The sequence below is a fragment of the Salmo salar genome, chromosome ssa17 (genome assembly GCF_905237065.1).
Source record: "Salmo salar chromosome ssa17, Ssal_v3.1, whole genome shotgun sequence".
In the NCBI taxonomy this organism is placed as follows: domain Eukaryota; kingdom Metazoa; phylum Chordata; class Actinopteri; order Salmoniformes; family Salmonidae; genus Salmo; species Salmo salar.
The window spans coordinates 80,306,238-80,324,898 of record NC_059458.1 but is presented as its reverse complement, the minus strand read 5'-3'; the positions used below and the strand labels follow the sequence as shown (position 1 = coordinate 80,324,898).

The 18,661-nt window shown below is 44.5% G+C and overlaps 1 protein-coding gene across 1 annotated transcript in view; it reads left to right on the top strand.

Annotated features, from left to right (window-relative positions):
* Positions 1–18,661, top strand: part of LOC106595568 (thyrotropin-releasing hormone-degrading ectoenzyme) — a 449,769-nt gene that overhangs the window by 225,132 nt on the left and 205,976 nt on the right. The window contains exon 5 of the mRNA XM_045700210.1: positions 18,082–18,195. Within this exon, the coding sequence (XP_045556166.1) occupies positions 18,082–18,195 (114 nt within the window). The remainder of the gene's footprint in view (positions 1–18,081; positions 18,196–18,661) is intronic.

The following is an 18,661-nucleotide window of genomic DNA, read 5'->3' as shown; positions in this document are numbered from 1 at the left end:
CCACAGATTCTTCCAGGCCCACCAGGCGTAAATTCAGTCTCCTTTCTCTGTTTTTGAGCGACGTCATTTTCCCCCACTGTTGATTCACTCTCTCGCCAGCTAGCGATGTTATCTGTAGCAGACCTGGTGCTAACCTGCAACTTGTTACACCACCACTCCAGAGGCTTGCATGTTTCAGATCGACTGGCAATGTCATTTGAGACTTTTACGATAGATTCGTTGGAAATTCCTCCATATCCTTCCGGGTTTTAATTACCCCTGGAAGCAGTTCCTCCAGGGATTCTTTAACTGCTTGTTTGACCCTTCACTGCATCAAAGTCTGTTGTTGATTCAGGGACTTCAATATGGCGGAGTTGGATGTATCCTCACTAGTTTTAGTTGGATCTGTGTCTCTCTTTGTTTGGGATGCTTTTAAGCTTCCCTGTGCCTTAGTTGTGTGTCCTGGGTCACGTAGATCCTTTTTGTTGAGCATTTTAAAGGTTCAGAGGGAAATTGTAAGGAATTTATTACAGACTTTTGGACTTTGGAGACGGTACTCAGAACTACACGTGCATCTCTGCTGAGAGGCCGCCGGAACTCCCTAGTTCATTTTCTTCACAACATTACCAGTTTCTTTGTGTGCTTTTACCCGGTGAGACTTTGATACAATGCTCCATAGGTGGGGGTTAAATGGCAGATTCACCCCACCCTCTTGCTAGCTGACTCAGATGGCAGATTCACCCCACCCTCTAGCTAGCTGACAGTTGGCAGATTGACCCCACCCTCTAGCTAGCTGACTCAGATGGCAGATTGACCCCACCCTCTAGCTAGCTGACAGTTGGCAGATTGACCCCACCCTCTAGCTAGCTGACTGAGATGGCAGATTGAACCCCACCCTCTAGCTAGCTAACTCAGATGGCAGATTGAACCCCACCCTCTAGCTAGCTGACTCAGATGGCAGATTGAACCCCACCCTCTAGCTAGCTAACTCAGATGGCAGATTGAACCCCACCCTCTAGCTAGCTGACTCAGATGGCAGATTCACCCCACCCTCTAGCTAGCTGACTCAGATGGCAGATTGAACCCCACCCTCTAGCTAGCGAACTCAGATGGCAGATTGAACCCCACCCTCTAGCTATCTGACTCAGATGGCAGATTGAACCCCACCTTCTAGCTAGCTGACTCAGATGGCAGATTCACCTCACCCTCTAGCTAGCTGACTCAGTTTTATTTCTCCCTCTGCATTGGTTTTCATTTTACAAAGCTAGAATAGAAAAGGTCTTGCTTGCCACAGTCAAATGTTTCAGCTAGAGCTATGGTTTGATTTATATGACCATTAGAGATATAGACTACTACATACACTGCTCAAAAAATAAAGGGAACACTTAAACAACACAATGTAACTCCAAGTCAATCACACTTCTGTGAAATCAAACTGTCCACTTAGGAAGCACCACTGATTGACAATAAATTTCACATGCTGTTGTGCAAATGGAATAGACAACAGGTGGAAATTATAGGCAATTAGCAAGACATCCCCCAATAAAGGAGTGGTTCTGCAGGTGGTGACCACAGACCACTTCTCAGTTCCTATGCTTCCTGGCTGATGTTTTGGTCACTTTTGAATGCTGGCGGTGCTTTCACTCTAGTGGTAGCATGAGACGGAGTCTACAACCCACACAAGTGGCTCAGGTAGTGCAGCTCATCCAGGATGGCACATCAATGCGAGCTGTGGCAAGAAGGTTTGCTGTGTCTGTCAGCGTAGTGTCCAGAGCATGGAGGCGCTACCAGGAGACAGGCCAGTACATCAGGAGACGTGGAGGAGGCCGTAGGAGGGCAACAACCCAGCAGCAGGACCGCTACCTCCGCCTTTGTGCAAGGAGGAGCACTGCCAGAGCCCTACAAAATGACCTCCAGCAGGCCACAAATGTGCATGTGTCTGCTCAAACGGTCAGAAACAGACTCCATGAGGGTGGTATGAGGGCCCGACGTCCACAGGTGGGGGTTGTGCTTACAGCCCAACACCGTGCAGGACGTTTGGCATTTGCCAGAGAACACCAAGATTGGCAAATTCGCCACTGGCGCCCTGTGCCCTTCACAGATGAAAGCAGGTTCACACTGAGCACATGTGACAGACGTGACAGAGTCTGGAGATGCCGTGGAGAACGTTCTGCTGCCTGCAACATCCTCCAGCATGACCGGTTTGGCGGTGGGTCAGTCATGGTGTGGGGTGGCATTTCTTTGGGGGGCCGCACAGCCCTCCATGTGCTCGCCAGAGGTAGCCTGACTGCCATTAGGTACTGAGATGAGATCCTCAGACCCCTTGTGAGACCATATGCTGGTGCGGTTGGCCCTGGGTTCCTCCTAATGCAAGACAATGCTAGACCTCATGCGGCTGGAGTGTGTCAGCAGTTCCTGCAAGAGGAAGGCATTGGTGCTATGGACTGGCCCGCCCGTTCCCCAGACCTGAATCCAATTGAGCACATCTGGGACATCATGTCTCGCTCCATCCACCAACGCCACGTTGCACCACAGACTGTCCAGGAGTTGGCGGATGCTTTAGTCCAGGTCTGGGAGGAGATCCCTCAGGAGACGCACCTCATCAGGAGCATGCCCAGGCATTGTAGGGAGGTCATACAGGCACATGGAGGCCACACACACTACTGAGCCTCATTTTGACTTGTTTTAAGGACATTACATCAAAGTTGGATCAGCCTGTAGTGTGGTTTTCCACTTTAATTTTGAGTGTGACTCCAAATCCAGACCTCCATGGGTTGATAAATTGGATTTCCATGGATTCTTTTTGTGTGATTTTGTTGTCAGCACATTCAACTATGTAAAGAAAAAAGTATTTAATAAGATTATTTCATTCATTCAGATCTAGGATGTGTTATTTTAGTGTTCCCTTTATTTTTTTGAGCAGTGTATTAAACCATTCACTATGCTCATGGACCTGATGTCATCATGTTTTTCAGGGGTAAAGATGAACATGGTCCCATTAGTTGACGTACAGTATATGGTTAAATGTCAACGTTGTTACATATGTCTAGTGAGGTCAAGCCCTGAATAGTTTTTAATCAAGTCTAATTGAAACCTATATCACATCAGACAAGACCACATAGTAATTCTGATTCCCTAGAAAGGTTTAGTTATCACGCAGCCTACAGATTATGTAATTATTCACAGCCTAGACTCCCCTGTCAGTAGATATACAAGTTAATATTAAAGATTAATCAGTGTGTGTGTGTGTGTGTGTCTGCGCTTAATCAGATCCTGAACATCATAGCTAATCAGCTTCACAAACATGATACTTGGTGCTTTTCATCATACCATATGCAGCTAGTGGATTATTAATCTTTCCTCAATAATTTATCTTCCTAAAAGATAGAAAAATGCTTGTCAGGCTTAGGGGCCTTATAAAGGATGCTGATTCATTTGCAGGGAGATAGGAATGAATCCATCGGGAGTCTAAGTTAACATGGCAGCTTGTGAGATTGTTGTTATGCCAACTCATTGTTTTACAGAATAATCAACCAGCAACTAATATAAAGTACAGAGCCTTCAGAAAGTATTCACACGTCTTGACTTTTTCCACATTTCGTTGTGTTACAAAGTGGGATTAAAAATGGATTTGTCATTTTTGTCAACGATCTACAGAAAATACTAACATTTGTAAAAAAATTCTAAAAAAATAAAAATAAAAAGAAATATATAAAAAATTAAAATATATATATATATATATATATATATATATATATGAAGAAAAAAACACTAATATATCTTGATTAGATAAGTATTCAACCCTCTGAGTGACTGGGAGTATTGATACACCATCCAAAGTGTCATTAATAACTGCACCATGCTAAAAGGAATATTCAATGTTTTATTTTTACTCATCTACCAATAGGTGCCCTTCTTTGCAAGGCATTGGAAAACCTCCCTGGTCTTTGTGGTTGAATCTGTGTTTGAAATTCACTACTCGACTGAGGGACCTTACAGATAATAGTATGTGTGGAATACAGAGCTGAGGTAGTCATTCAAAAATCAAGTTAAACATTATTATTGCACACAAAATTAGTAAATGAAACTTATTATGTGACTTGTTAACCAAATATTTATTCCTGAACTTATTTAGGCTTGCCATAACAAAGGGGTTTAATACTTATTAACTCAAGACATTTGAGCTTTTCATTTTTTATTAATTTGTAAAAAATTTTAGAAACATAATTCCACTTTGACATTATGCGGTATTGTGTGTAGGCCAGTGCCCCAAAAAATCTACATTTAATTAATTTTAAATTCAGGCTGTAATACAACAAAATGTGGAAAAAGTCAAGGTGTGTGAATACTTTCTGAAGGCACTGTATATTACTCATCATTAGCGTTTAAATTTTCATTTGAAAGCCTCGCCAGGTTTAACAACATTACTTGGACTCTCGGTTGCTAAGCCATCCCCGAAGCTGTCATTACAACTGAGATATAAGCTTGATTTAGGATTTTTCACATTTCCATTGTCTCAGAGTAGATTCCGCGGGTTCCGTTGTTGAATGTAAACAGTATAGCAATGGGTCTCGGCACTTCATTTGATATATTGATCAGCTCATCTGGGTACAATTCGTTGGATCACTCCTCAACGGACACCCCGTGTGCGTTCCCTATACAGTGCACTAGTTTTGACCAGAGCCCTATTCCCTATACAGTGCACTAGTTTTGACCAGAGCCCTATTCCCTATACAGTGCACTAGTTTTGACCAGAGCCCTATTCCCTATACAGTGCACTAGTTTTGACCAGAGCCCTATTCCCTATACAGTGCACTAGTTTTGACCAGAGCCCTATTCCCTATACAGTGCACTAGTTTTGACCAGAGCCCTATTCCCTATACAGTGCACTAGTTTTGACCAGAGCCCTATTCCCTAGATAGTGCACTAGTTTTGACCAGAGCCCTATTCCCTATACAGTGCACTAGTTTTGACCAGAGCCCTATTCCCTATACAGTGCACTAGTTTTGACCAGAGTCCTATTCTCTATACTGTGCACTAATATTAAGCAGAGCCCTTTGGGCATTATAAAGGACATAGTGTAACATTTGGGAAGCAGACTGCTCTCTGTGATCTGTTAAAGGAACTCTGTGAAGCTCCAGTAATTCAGCAGTGTCACCCAGCTCTCCTCCCACTATAAATCACATTACTATGGCCTAACTCGAGGAGACACAGACCATTGATTAGTAGCCACTGAATTCCCCCTTTCAGAGAACCTTTTAACATGGGATGATACTATATCTATTGGAGCTCAGACACCAATGGATTGCAAAAGGACACTGCAACCACGTTCACCCACCGCTACTGCTTTTACTTGTAAATGCTAGGTAATTTATTGGCTCCCATTGAGGTAACACCACGGCCCATCACCGTTGAAGAGTTTCTCTATTTCATGCTCACTCGGTCTTCATTAGGCCCTGGTACGTAGCAGAGCCCTATTGGAAACGACAGGTTGGATAGGCATCAGCTTTAGCTTCACTGTTACACTATTCACCACTCACCGTTCTCTCCCATCACCCTCCATTAACACAACAACACTATTCTATTAGCGGCAGCTTTGTTAAAGGGGATGTGTCAAGAGGAGTCATTCCTTAAAGTGTATGTGAAGATAGTGGAGTCTGACTGGACACCTAATCTCCTTGGGTTTTCAATGAAGGGTTTTAGGAGAATGAGAACAGAAAGGTTTTTAAATGGGATCCGTCACACATCCGTCTCTGACAGATATCTGAGAATTCCAATGAAATACACAGACAAAAGACAAATAGACTGAACCTGATTCAGCAGCTGTGTAGGGTCTGGGTGGGTGAGTCATTGGTACCTTAATGGCACCCTTTTTCATATTTAGTACATTACTTTTCACAAGGGCTTAGTCAAAAGTAGTGTACTATATATTTAATAGGGTGCGATTTGGGACGCATTTATTCTTTTCACGTTCGTGGAGTATGTAAAAAAATAAAAAATAAAAATGTAATAAAAATGTATGCACTCTACTGTAAGTCGCTCTGGATAAGAGCGTCTGCTAAATGACTAAAATGTAAATGTAAGGCTGAATCTTCCTGGGGCGGATTGGAACCTTCAGTTATATCCTCTAGCAGCCCTCCATTCAACCCCGCCCACCCGCAACTCAATCAACATGAATCACTATTTGTCTACTATTAGCCGCAGAAAGTGGATAACTTTGGCATGTAATGACGTCATCCATCGTAAGAATAGCTACAGTCAGTGTGAAAAGAATAACAACCAGAAAGCACTACAGTAGCATTCAGCTGTAAACCTTAAACAAAGAACATGCTAATATACACTCAGGTGGTCGTGATAGAGTACGGTAACGACAGTTTTGTCTGTTGTGCAGTCATCTCGGTAAGCTAGCTTGCTAGTTGGGTCTCTGAGATAGTTAGCTGGGTCTGTGTTAGATATTATACAGTAGCTAGCTGGTCCTTGGTAAGATAGGTAACTGGGTCTGTGTTAGATATTATACAGTAGCTAGCTGGTCCTTGGTAAGATAGTTAACTGGGTCTGTGTTAGATATTATACAGTAGCTAGCTGGTCCTTGGTAAGATAGTTAACTGGGTCTGTGTTAGATATTATACAGTAGCTAGCTGGTCCTTGGTAAGATAGTTAACTGGGTCTGTGTTAGATATTATACAGTAGCTAGCTGGTCCTTGGTAAGATAGTTAACTGGGTCTGTGTTAGATATTATACAGTAGCTAGCTGGTCCTTGGTAAGATAGTTAACTGGGTCTCTGTTAGATATTATACAGTAGCTAGCTGGTCCTTGGTAAGATAGTTAACTGGGTCTGTGTTAGATATTGTACAGTAGCTAGCTGGTACTTGGTAAGATAGTTAACTGGGTCTGTGTTAGATATTGTACAGTAGCTAGCTGGTCGTTGGTAAGAGAGTTAACTGGGTCTGTGTTAGATATTATACAGTAGCTAGCTGGTCCTTGGTAAGATAGTTAACTGGGTCTGTGTTAGATATTATACAGTAGCTAGCTGGTCCTTGGTAAGATAGTTAACTGGGTCTGTGTTAGATATTGTACAGTAGCTAGCTGGTCCTTGGTAAGATAGTTAACTGGGTCTGTGTTAGATATTGTACAGTAGCTAGCTGGTCCTTGGTAAGATAGTTAACTGGGTCTGTGTTAGATATTGTACAGTAGCTAGCTGGTCCTTGGTAAGATAGTTAACTGGGTCTGTGTTAGATATTGTACAGTAGCTAGCTGGTCCTTGGTAAGATAGTTAACTGGGTCTGTGTTAGATATTGTACAGTAGCTAGCTGGTCCTTGGGGCGGCAGGTAGCCTAGTTTTAAGAGCGTTGGGCCTGTAACCGAAAGGTTGCTAGATCAAATCCCCGAGCTGACAAGGTACAAATCTGTCATTCTGCCCCTGAACAAGGCAGTTAACCAACTGTTCCTAGGCCATTATTGAAAATAAGAATTTGTTCTTAACTGACTTGCCTTGTTAAATAAAGATTACATTTAAAATGTAAAGATAGTTAACTGGGTCTGAGTTAGAGAACTAGATTCCAATGTTAGCTAGCTAGCTGGGCCTGTGTTATAGGGTATGTTAATGAGTGTTGATAAGGGTCTGTGTTAGCTAGCTAGCTGGGCCTGTGAAATAGGGTATGTTAATGAGAGTTGGATAGGATGTGGAGATTCCTGGCTCCTCATTGACATTCAGACATTGGCAGCAGAATGAATCAGTACACTTTGAATATTCTGACAGCATATAGTTCTCGGCAGAGCAGTTTTATACACTGTATTTACATGACATCACATCATAGCTCCTCAGCTGGCAGGAAATAATAGCAACACACAAGCTGCCAAATAAAATAAAATAAAAACCTGAACAGGAATAAAAATAATTTATGTCAGTTGGTTGGTTGTACCACTCTTCATCTTTTCCAGGTGTTAGCTAGTTAGCTGGGCCTGTGTTATATGGTATGTTAATGGATGTTCTATAATTGTCTGTGTTAGCTAGCTGGGTCTGTTAGTGAGCTAGCTGGGTCAGTGTTAGAAGCTGTACAGTAGTTAGCTGGGTCTCTGTTAGAGCCGGGTTAGTGTGTTAGCTTGGTCTCTGTTAGAGCCGGGTTAGTGTGTTAGCTGGGTCTCTGTTAGAGCCGGGTTAGTGTGTTAGCTGGGTCTCTGTTAGAGCCGGGTTAGTGTGTTAGCTGGGTCTCTGTTAGAGTCGGGTTAGTGTGTTAGCTGGGTCTCTGTTAGAGCCGGGTTAGTGTGTTAGCTGGGTCTCTGTTAGAGCCGGGTTAGTGTGTTAGCTGGGTCTCTGTTAGAGCCGGGTTAGTGTGTTAGCTGGGTCTCTGTTAGAGCCGGGTTAGTGTGCTGGCTGGTTATAAAGGTCTGTGTTCAGTAGTTAGCTGGGTCTCTGTTAGAGCCGGCTTAGTGTGCTGGCTGGTTATAAAGGTCTGTGTTCAGTAGTTAGCTGGGTCTCTGTTAGAGCCTGCTTAGTGTGCTGGGTGGTTATAAAGGTCTGTGTGATTCCTCCAGGGGTCTGGAAGATGTCCTCTAATGAGTCTTGTTATCCCATGTTCTTGTGTTCCTGTATGGCCGGTAATGAGAAGTCCTCTGCCTCCCCACACACACCACACACCACACACACACACATACACACACACACACACACACACACACACACACACACACACACACACACACACACACACACACACACACACCACCACGTTACATGTACTATAGAGGTCCATTAGTTTGCCACTTTAAAGGATAAACTCTGTTTCTGCCTGGCTGGCTGCCATGTTTATAATAAATGCATGGAGCTGTAGCTAATTAGCATCATGCATAGCTGTGGAAGTTTTGCTGGTGTAGGGGTCAAAACAATACGTTGTTTATTTAACGCGTAGTGGGTGAGAAACGTGACCTTTGGCCCCCGTAGTAGCTCATCACAACACTGCTGCTTGTGCTCTCACTGCTGCTTCTTAGAGGTTTGCCTGATTAAGGTGCTGTGGAAACTAAGTCTGCCTGGTTAAGATGCTGTGGAAACTAAGTCTGCCTGATTAAGATGCTGTGGAAACTAACTCTGCCTGATTAAGATGCTATGGAAACTAACTCTGCCTGATTAAGATGCTGTGGAAACTAACTCTGCCTGATTAAGATGCTGTGGAAACTAACTCTGCCTGATTAAGATGCTGTGGAAACTAACTCTGCCTGATTAAGATGCTGTGGAAACTAAGTCTGCCTGGTTAAGATGCTGTGGAAACTAAGTCTGCCTGATTAAGATGCTGTGGAAACTAACTCTGCCTGATTAAGGTGCTGTGGAAACTAACTCTGCCTGATTAAGGTGCTGTGGAAACTAACTCTGCCTGATTAAGATGCTGTGGAAACTAAGTCTGCCTGGTTAAGATGCTGTGGAAACTAAGTCTGCCTGATTAAGATGCTGTGGAAACTAACTCTGCCTGATTAAGGTGCTGTGGAAACTAACTCTGCCTGATTAAGATGCTGTGGAAACTAAGTCTGCCTGGTTAAGATGCTGTGGAAACTAAGTCTGCCTGATTAAGATGTTGTGGAAACTAAGTCTGCCTGGTTAAGATGCTGTGGAAACTAACTCTGCCTGATTAAGATGCTGTGGAAACTAAGTCTGCCTGGTTAAGATGCTGTGGAAACTAAGTCTGCCTGGTTAAGATGCTGTGGAAACTAACTCTGCCTGGTTAAGACGCTGTGGAAACTCAGTCTGCCTGATTAAGATGCTGTGGAAACTAAGTCTGCTTGGTTAAGACGCTGTGGAAACTAAGTCTGCCTGATTAAGACGCTGTTTAAACTAAGTGTTCGCCTGATTATGATGCTGTTTAAACTAAGTGTACAGCTGGTTAAGATGCTGTTTAAACTAAGTTTACGGCTGGTTATGATGCTGTTTAAACTAAGTGTTCGGCTGGTTATGATGCTGTTTAAACTAAGTGTTCGGCTGGTTAAGATGCTGTTTAAACTAAGTGTTCGGCTGGTTAAGATGCTGTTTAAACTAAGTGTTCGGCTGGTTAAGATGCTGTTCAAACTAAGTGTACGGCTGGTTATGATGCTGTTTAAACTAAGTGTTCGGCTGGTTAAGATGCTGTTTAAACTAAGTGTTCGGCTGGTTATGATGCTGTTTAAACTAAGTCTTCGGCTGGTTATGATGCTGTTTAAACTAAGTGTTCGGCTGCTTTGTGGCGGTGTTGAATTATTAAAAAAGCATTCTCTGTGTTCATTTTTTCTGTTTACTCTTGTCGGTTTAAACAAACCGACGAGGTGCTTGTGTATTTGTGACAGTACAAGGACAACTAGACTAGTTCCGAATAGACCTGGTCGGATCCAGACCCGGTCTGATCCGATAAAGCACCAGAGGGAGAGAGGTGCTGCTGTAGTGAGTGACATGGGGAGCAGGGAGGAGGGAACAGGGAGGGAGAGATGAGAGACGAGAGACAGCAAACAACCAACAAGCCGACTTGCACTCTAGTAGACTAATAGCTGCCATAGCTAGGTTATTTATCATCAAATATGATTTTATAGTATCTGCCTTGACTGCGTCAAACCTGGAGAATGTTAGCTAGCCAGGCTAATTGAGGCTGCATCAAACCTGGAGAATGTTAGCTAGCTAGGCTAATTGAGGCTTCATCAAACCTGGAGAACGTTAGCTAGCTAGGCTAATTGAGGCTGCATCAAACCGGGAGAACGTTAGCTAGCTAGGCTAATTGAGGCGGCATCAAACCTGGAGAACGTTAGCTAGCTAGGCAAATAGAGGCAGCATGGGCTTTCTCATTCTACAGTTACAAGTAACAACAACTCCATTCAGAATATTAAGTAGCAGCCTGCCTGTTTGCTCTTGGTTGTTGTAGCCTATCTATTAACCTATTTCCGCTTTGATGACTTCTGATTGGCCAACAACAACTCCATTCATGAATATTAAGTAGCAGCCTGCCTGTTGGTTCTTGGTTGTTGTAGCCTATCCTTCTCCTTGAACTTTTAATTCAGTCATTTTAATTCCATCTTTCATTGATTAGATATCTCCTAACTTTTTCCACATGGAGGGTCTATGACTGTAGTCTATTGCTGCTTTGATGACTTCTGATTGGCCAACAACAACAAGCTCCAGTCTGGAAGCAAGAGCAGCAGCATAAATGATAACGTGTCTCTCTCTCTCTCTACGGCAACGATGGTGTTTAGATCTGTACGACAGGCGGTCACCACCTCTCTGATTCAGAGGGGTTGGGTTAAGTGCAGAAGTCACATTTCAGTTGAATGCTTTCAGTTGTACAACTGACTAGGTATCCCCCCTTTCCCTTCCGGAAAAGTCAGTTAAAATTACACATACCCGAGACCCATGACAATCATATTAGATCTGACCCAGACCCGTGACATTATTTAGAATTCTGGATCCAGAACCGCTTGGGTCCCAGATCAGGTTTAGAGTATTCGGTATCCGTGAAGACCTCTAGCACACAGGTTGTTATAATCCGGATCGGATACTACCTTAACAGGAAGTTTGGCCCCGTCCTAGTTGATATTGCTAACTACAGTACCAGTCAAAAGTTTGGACACATGTACTCATTCAAGGGTTTTTCTTTATTTTTACTATTTTCTACATTGTAGAATAATAGTGAAGACATCAAAACAAATTCACTTTTAACAAGGCACACCTGTTAATTGAAATGCATTCCAGGTGACTACCTCACGAAGCTGGTTGAGAGAATGCCAAGAGTGGGCAAATCTGTCATCAAGGCAAGGCTACTTTGAAGAATCAAAAATCGAAATAATATTCTGATTTGTTAAACACTTTTTTGGTTACTACATGATTCTATATGTGCTATTTCATAGTGTTGATGTCTTCACCATTATTCTACAATGTAGAAATAGTAAAATAGTAAAAATAAAGAAAAACCCTTGAATGAGTCCAAACTTTTGACTGGTACTGTAATTCAAACGGTCTTGTGCATCTCTTGATGTCTTACTGCACCCACTCTATCTACTTCATCTCAGCTAGCTTACTGTGAATTACTCTCTCACTTTTGTGAAATCTTTACATAAAGTCCTTAATTGGACACGGAGACGGCAGAATGAATCAGTACACTTTGAATATTCTGACAGCATATAGTTCTCGGCAGAGCAGTTTTATATGCTGTATTTACATGACATCACATCATAGCTCTTCAGCTGTCAGGAATAATCGCAACACACAAGCTGCCAAATAAAATAAAAAAACCTGAACGGGAATAAAAACTATTTATGTCGGTTGGTTGTACCACTCTTCATCTTTTTCCATTTGGTGCTAAATTTGTCACAAAAGCACAATAAAAGTGCTTTGTGTTTTCCTGGTCTTTGAAGTCCCTCCCTACATCTCACTCAATTGAGTCTAATTACCATTGTTACGTAATTTTAAGTGCAGGCATCAAGACACAGCTCCAATGGATCAAGAAGAGGACACTACAGTAGAGATAACAGGCCTCCACGTTTGCTTATTTTACTCTATAAATATTTAACAGCTGGCTGCCAGATCTGTGGCACGGTATACTGCAGGAAATGGTAATGGAGGCTTGATCAAACGGGATGATCTTCTCTTTGTACCTATGTGGAGGGTGACGAGGGGAGGGGGTCGACGATGTGGAGGGGGTCTGGAGCGTAGAGTATAAAGTGACCTAGATTTCCAACCAACCAACCAACCAACCAACCAACCAACCAACCAACCAACCAACCACCAACCCCCTAACCAACCAACCACCCTACCCCCTAACCAACCAACCAACCAACCACCCTACCCCTAACCAACCAACCACCCAACCACCCAACCCCTAACCAACCAACCACCCAACCACCCAACCCCTAACCAACCAACCAACCAACCAACCACCCAACCCCTAACCAACCAACCAACCAACCAACCAACCAACCAACCAACCAACCAACCAACCACCCAACCCCCCAACCACACAACCCCCCAACCAACCAACCACCCAACCCCCCAACCAACCACCCAACCCCTAACCAACCAACCAACCACCCAACCCCCCAACCACCCAACCCCCCAACCAACCACCCAACCCCCCAACCACCCAACCCCCCAACCAACCAACCAACCAACCAACCAACCAACCAACCACCCAACCTCCTAACCAACCAACCAACCAACCCCCTAACCAACCAACCACCCTACCCCCTAACCAACCAACCACCCAAACACCCAACCCCCTAACCAACCAACCAACCAACCAACCACCCAACCCCCTAACCAACCAACCACCCAACCCCCCAACCACCCAACCACCCAACCCCCCAACCAACCACCCAACCCCTAACCAACCAACCAACCACCCAACCCCCAACCAACCAACCACCCAACCCCCCAACCAACCACCCAACCCCCCAACCACCCAACCCCCAACCAACCAACCAACCACCCAATCCCTAACCAACCAACCAACCACCCAACCCCCTAACCAACCAACCAACCAACCAACCAACCAACCAACCAACCAACCAACCAACCAACCAACCACCCAACCCCCAACCCCCAACCACCCAACCCCCAACCCCCAACCAACCAACCACCCAACCCCCAACCAACCAACCACCCAACCCCCAACCAACCAACCAACCAACCACCCAACCCCCAACCAACCAACCAACCAACCACCCAACCCCCAACCAACCAACCAACCAACCACCCAACCCCCCAACCAACCAACCAACCAACCACCCAACCCCTAACCAACCAACCAACCAACCACCCAACCCCCTAACCAACCAACCAACCAACCAACCACCCAACCCCTAACCAACCACCCAACCCCCAACCACCCAACCCCCAACCACCAACCACCCAACCCCTAACCAACCAACCAACCAACCCCCAACCACCCAACCCCCAACCACCCAACCCCTAACCAACCAACCAACCAACCACCCAACCCCCTAACCAACCAACAGCCAGTTCAGGCATCACAGATGTTACACTGTACTTGAACCCTGCTATATGGCCTACATAGAGCCTTCATAAGCCCTACGTAAGGCCTACATAGAGCCTTCATAAGCCCTACATAAGGCTGTCATAGTAATGACGTAACAAATGTTGTCAAAGACTTGGTCGTCCTACAGCAGAGATTTGATGAAAGCTGAAAGCATCACTTGAGCCCCCAAAAGTAACGAGAGAGAGAGAGAGAGAGAGAGAGAGAGAGAGAGAAAGACAGAGAGAGATACAGAGGGAGAGAGACTTGTCTGTTTCAGAAGGGCCTTGTTTTAAAGCCAGCCCAGAGAAGCAGAGTGCAGCATTTTGTGTTTGCCTACCCTGCCCTGCTCTGTGATGTAGTTTGATCTGGCTTTAGCTGCCAAGGATAAATATTACATGAGTCTCTTTAGTGCTCCGGTTCTCTGGGTGACTGGGTCGTGACAGGGTGGATAAGACAGTCCACCTCTTTAATTCTCTGGTACTCTGGATGACTGGGTGGTGTAGAGTGGTGACGGTGGTTACATGGTGGTGATTGGGTGCTGACAGACTGGTGTCTGGGTGGTGAATGGGTGGTGTCTGGGTGTTGATAGGGTGGTGTCTGGGTGCTGATAGGGTGGTGTCTGGGTGCTGATAGGGTGGTGTCTGGGTGGTGAATGGGTGCTGATAGGGTGGTGTCTGGGTGGTGAATGGGTGCTGATAGGGTGGTGTCTGGGTGGTGATAGGGTGGTGTCTGGGTGCTGTTTCGTGCTGTGGGTGGTGTCTGGGTGGTGAATGGGTGCTGATAGGGTGGTGTCTGGGTGGTGATAGGGTGGTGTCTGGGTGGTGAATGCGTACTGATAGGGTGGTGGATGGGTGGTGAAGGGGGTGACAGTGACAGGGTGGTGATGGTGACAGGTAGTGACAGTGACAGGGTGGTGACAGGGTAGTGACAGTGACAGGGTGGTGACAGGGTAGTGACGGTGACAGGATGGTGACAGGGTGGTGACAGGGTGGTGAGAGGGTGGTGACAGTGACAGGGTGGTGACAGGGTGGTGACAGTGACAGGGTGGTGACAGGGTGGTACCTGGTTGATGACAGTGGCAGGGTGGTGACAGTGTGGTGACATTGACAGGATGGTGACAGTGACAGGGTGGTGAGAGGGTGGTGACAGTGACAGGGTGGTGACAGGGTGGTGACATTGACAGGATGGTGACAGTGAGAGGGTGTTGATAGGGTGGTGACAGTGACAGGGTGGTGACAGGGTGGTGACATTGACAGGTGGTGACAGGTGGTGACAGTGACAGGGTGGTGACAGGGTGGTACCGTGACAGTGACAGGGTGGTGACAGTGTGGTGACATTGCACAGGATGGTGACAGTGACAGGGTGGTGAGAGGGTGGTGTCACAGTGACCGGGTGCTGACAGGGTGGTGACATTGACAGGATGGTGACAGTGAGAGGGTGTTGATACGGTCGTGCCCACAGTAACAGGGTGCTGCGTGGTACATTCCTACATACTAGTGTTGTAGTCATACTGTCTGTCCCACAATAACCTGCTTCTAGTTTCCTACATACTAGTGTTGTAGTCATACTGTCTGTCCCACAACAACCTGCTTCTAGTTTCCTACATACTAGTGTTGTAGTCATACTGTCTGTCCCACAATAACCTGCTTCTAGTTTCCTACATACTAGTGTTGTAGTCATACTGTCTGTCCCACAATAACCTGCTGCTAGTTTCCTACATACTAGTGTTGTAGTCATACTGTCTGTCCCACAATAACCTGCTTCTAGTTTCCTACATACTAGTGTTGTAGTCATACTGTCTGTCCCACAATAACCTGCTTCTAGTTTCCTACATACTAGTGTTGTAGTCATACTGTCTGTCCCACAATAACCTGCTTCTAGTTTCCTACATACTAGTGTTGTAGTCATACTGTCTGTCCCACAACAACCTGCTTCTAGTTTCCTACATACTAGTGTTGTAGTCATACTGTCTGTCCCACAATAACCTGCTTCTAGTTTCCTACATACTAGTGTTGTAGTCATACTGTCTGTCCCACAATAACCTGCTTCTAGTTTCCTACATACTAGTGTTGTAGTCATACTGTCTGTCCCACAACAACCTGCTTCTAGTTTCCTACATACTAGTGTTGTAGTCATACTGTCTGTCCCACAACAACCTGCTTCTAGTTTCCTACATACTAGTGTTGTAGTCATACTGTCTGTCCCACAATAACCTGCTTCTAGTTTCCTACATACTAGTGTTGTAGTCATACTGTCTGTCCCACAATAACCTGCTTCTAGTTTCCTACATACTAGTGTTGTAGTCATACTGTCTGTCCCACAACAACCTGCTTCTAGTTTCCTACATACTAGTGTTGTAGTCATACTGTCTGTCCCACAATAACCTGCTTCTAGTTTCCTACATACTAGTGTTGTAGTCATACTGTCTGTCCCACAATAACCTGCTGCTAGTTTCCTACATACTAGTGTTGTAGTCATACTGTCTGTCCCACAATAACCTGCTTCTAGTTTCCTACATACTAGTGTTGTAGTCATACTGTCTGTCCCACAATAACCTGCTTCTAGTTTCCTACATACTAGTGTTGTAGTCATACTGTCTGTCCCACAATAACCTGCTTCTAGTTTCCTACATACTAGTGTTGTAGTCATACTGTCTGTCCCACAATAACCTGCTTCTAGTTTCCTACATACTAGTGTTGTAGTCATACTGTCTGTCCCACAATAACCTGCTTCTAGTTTCCTACATACTAGTGTTGTAGTCATACTGTCTGTCCCACAATAACCTGCTTCTAGTTCCCTACATACTAGTGTTGTAGTCATACTGTCTGTCCCACAACAACCTGCTTCTAGTTTCCTACATACTAGTGTTGTAGTCATACTGTCTGTCCCACAACAACCTGCTTCTAGTTTCCTACATACTAGTGTTGTAGTCATACTGTCTGTCCCACAATAACCTGCTTCTAGTTTCCTACATACTAGTGTTGTAGTCATACTGTCTGTCCCACAATAACCTGCTTCTAGTTTCCTACATACTAGTGTTGTAGTCATACTGTCTGTCCCACAATAACCTGCTTCTAGTTTCCTACATACTAGTGTTGTAGTCATACTGTCTGTCCCACAGAGGCCATTATCAGCAACCATCAGTCCTCAACTGGCAGCTTCATTAAATAGTACCTGCAAAACACCAGTCTCAACGTCAACAGTGAAGAGGCGACTCCGGGATGCTGGCCTTCTAGGCAGAGTTCCTCTGTTCAGTGTCTGTGTTCTTTTGCCCATCTTAATGTTTTCTTTTTATTGGCCAGTCTGAGATTTGGCTTTTTCTTTGCAACTCTGCCTAGAAGGCCAGCATCCCGGAGTTGCCTTTTCACTGTTGACGTTGAGACTGAAGTTTTGCAGGTACTATTTAATGAAGCTGCCAGTTGAGGACTGATGGTTGCTGATAATGGCCTCTGTACGCCTATGTAGATATTCCATTAAAAATCAGCCGTTTCCAGCTACAATAGTCATTTACAACATTAACAATGTCTACACTGTATTTCTGATTAATGTGATGTTATTTTAATGGACAAAAAAGTGCTTTTATTTAAAAAACAAGGACATTTCTAAGGGACTCCAAACTGTTGAACAATAGTGTATATATGCATTTTTTTTTAAACAGTCACACAAGGGACTAAGCTCAGTTGAACTCAGCTGTTGGTTGTGTTGACAGTCACACAAGGGACTAAGCTCAGTGGAACTCAGCTGTTGGTTGTGTTGACAGTCACACAAGGGACAAAGCTCAGTTGAACTCAGCTGTTGGTTGTGTTGACAGTCACACAAGGGACTAAGCTCAGTTGAACTCAGCTGTTGGTTGTGTTGACAGTCACACAAGGGACAAAGCTCAGTTGAACTCAGCTGTTGGTTGTGTTGACAGTCACACAAGGGACTAAGCTCAGTTGAACTCAGCTGTTGGTTGTGTTGACAGTCACACAAGGGACTAAGCTCAGTTGAACTCAGCTGTTGGTTGTGTTGACAGTCACACAAGGGACTAAGCTCAGTGGAACTCAGCTGTTGGTTGTGTTGACAGTCACACAAGGGACTAAGCTCAGTTGAACTCAGCTGTTTTCTTCTTTTCTTGCTGCAGTGGTTTGGTGACCTGGTAACCCCTGTGTGGTGGGAGGATGTCTGGCTGAAGGAAGGCTTCGCTCACTTCTTTGAGTACGTTGGAACGGACTTCCTCTTCCCCAAATGGAACATGGTAAGATCTTTATTGTGTTGTAAAGATAGTGAAAGATTACAATACCTTGTAATTACACTATGACTAATTTAACCACCAAAAATGACTTTACTTCTGATCTTATCTGAGCATTAGAACAGTTGCATGGGCTAATGACTCTGTCAGTTGGAACAAAGACAAGGAGCAGTTTATTATAATGACTGTCAGTTGGAACAAAGACAAGGAGCAGTTTATTCTAATGACTGTCATTTGGTACAAAGACAAGGAGCAGTTTATTGTAATGACTGTCAGTTGGAACAAAGACAAGGAGCAGTTTATTATAATGACTGTCAGTTGGTACAAAGACAAGGAGCAGTTTATTAAAATGGCTGTCAGTTGGAACAAAGACAAGGAGCAGTTTATTATAATGACTGTCAGTTGGAACAAAGACAAGGAACAGTTTATTATAATGACTGTCAGTTGGAACAAAAACAAAGAGTAGTTTATT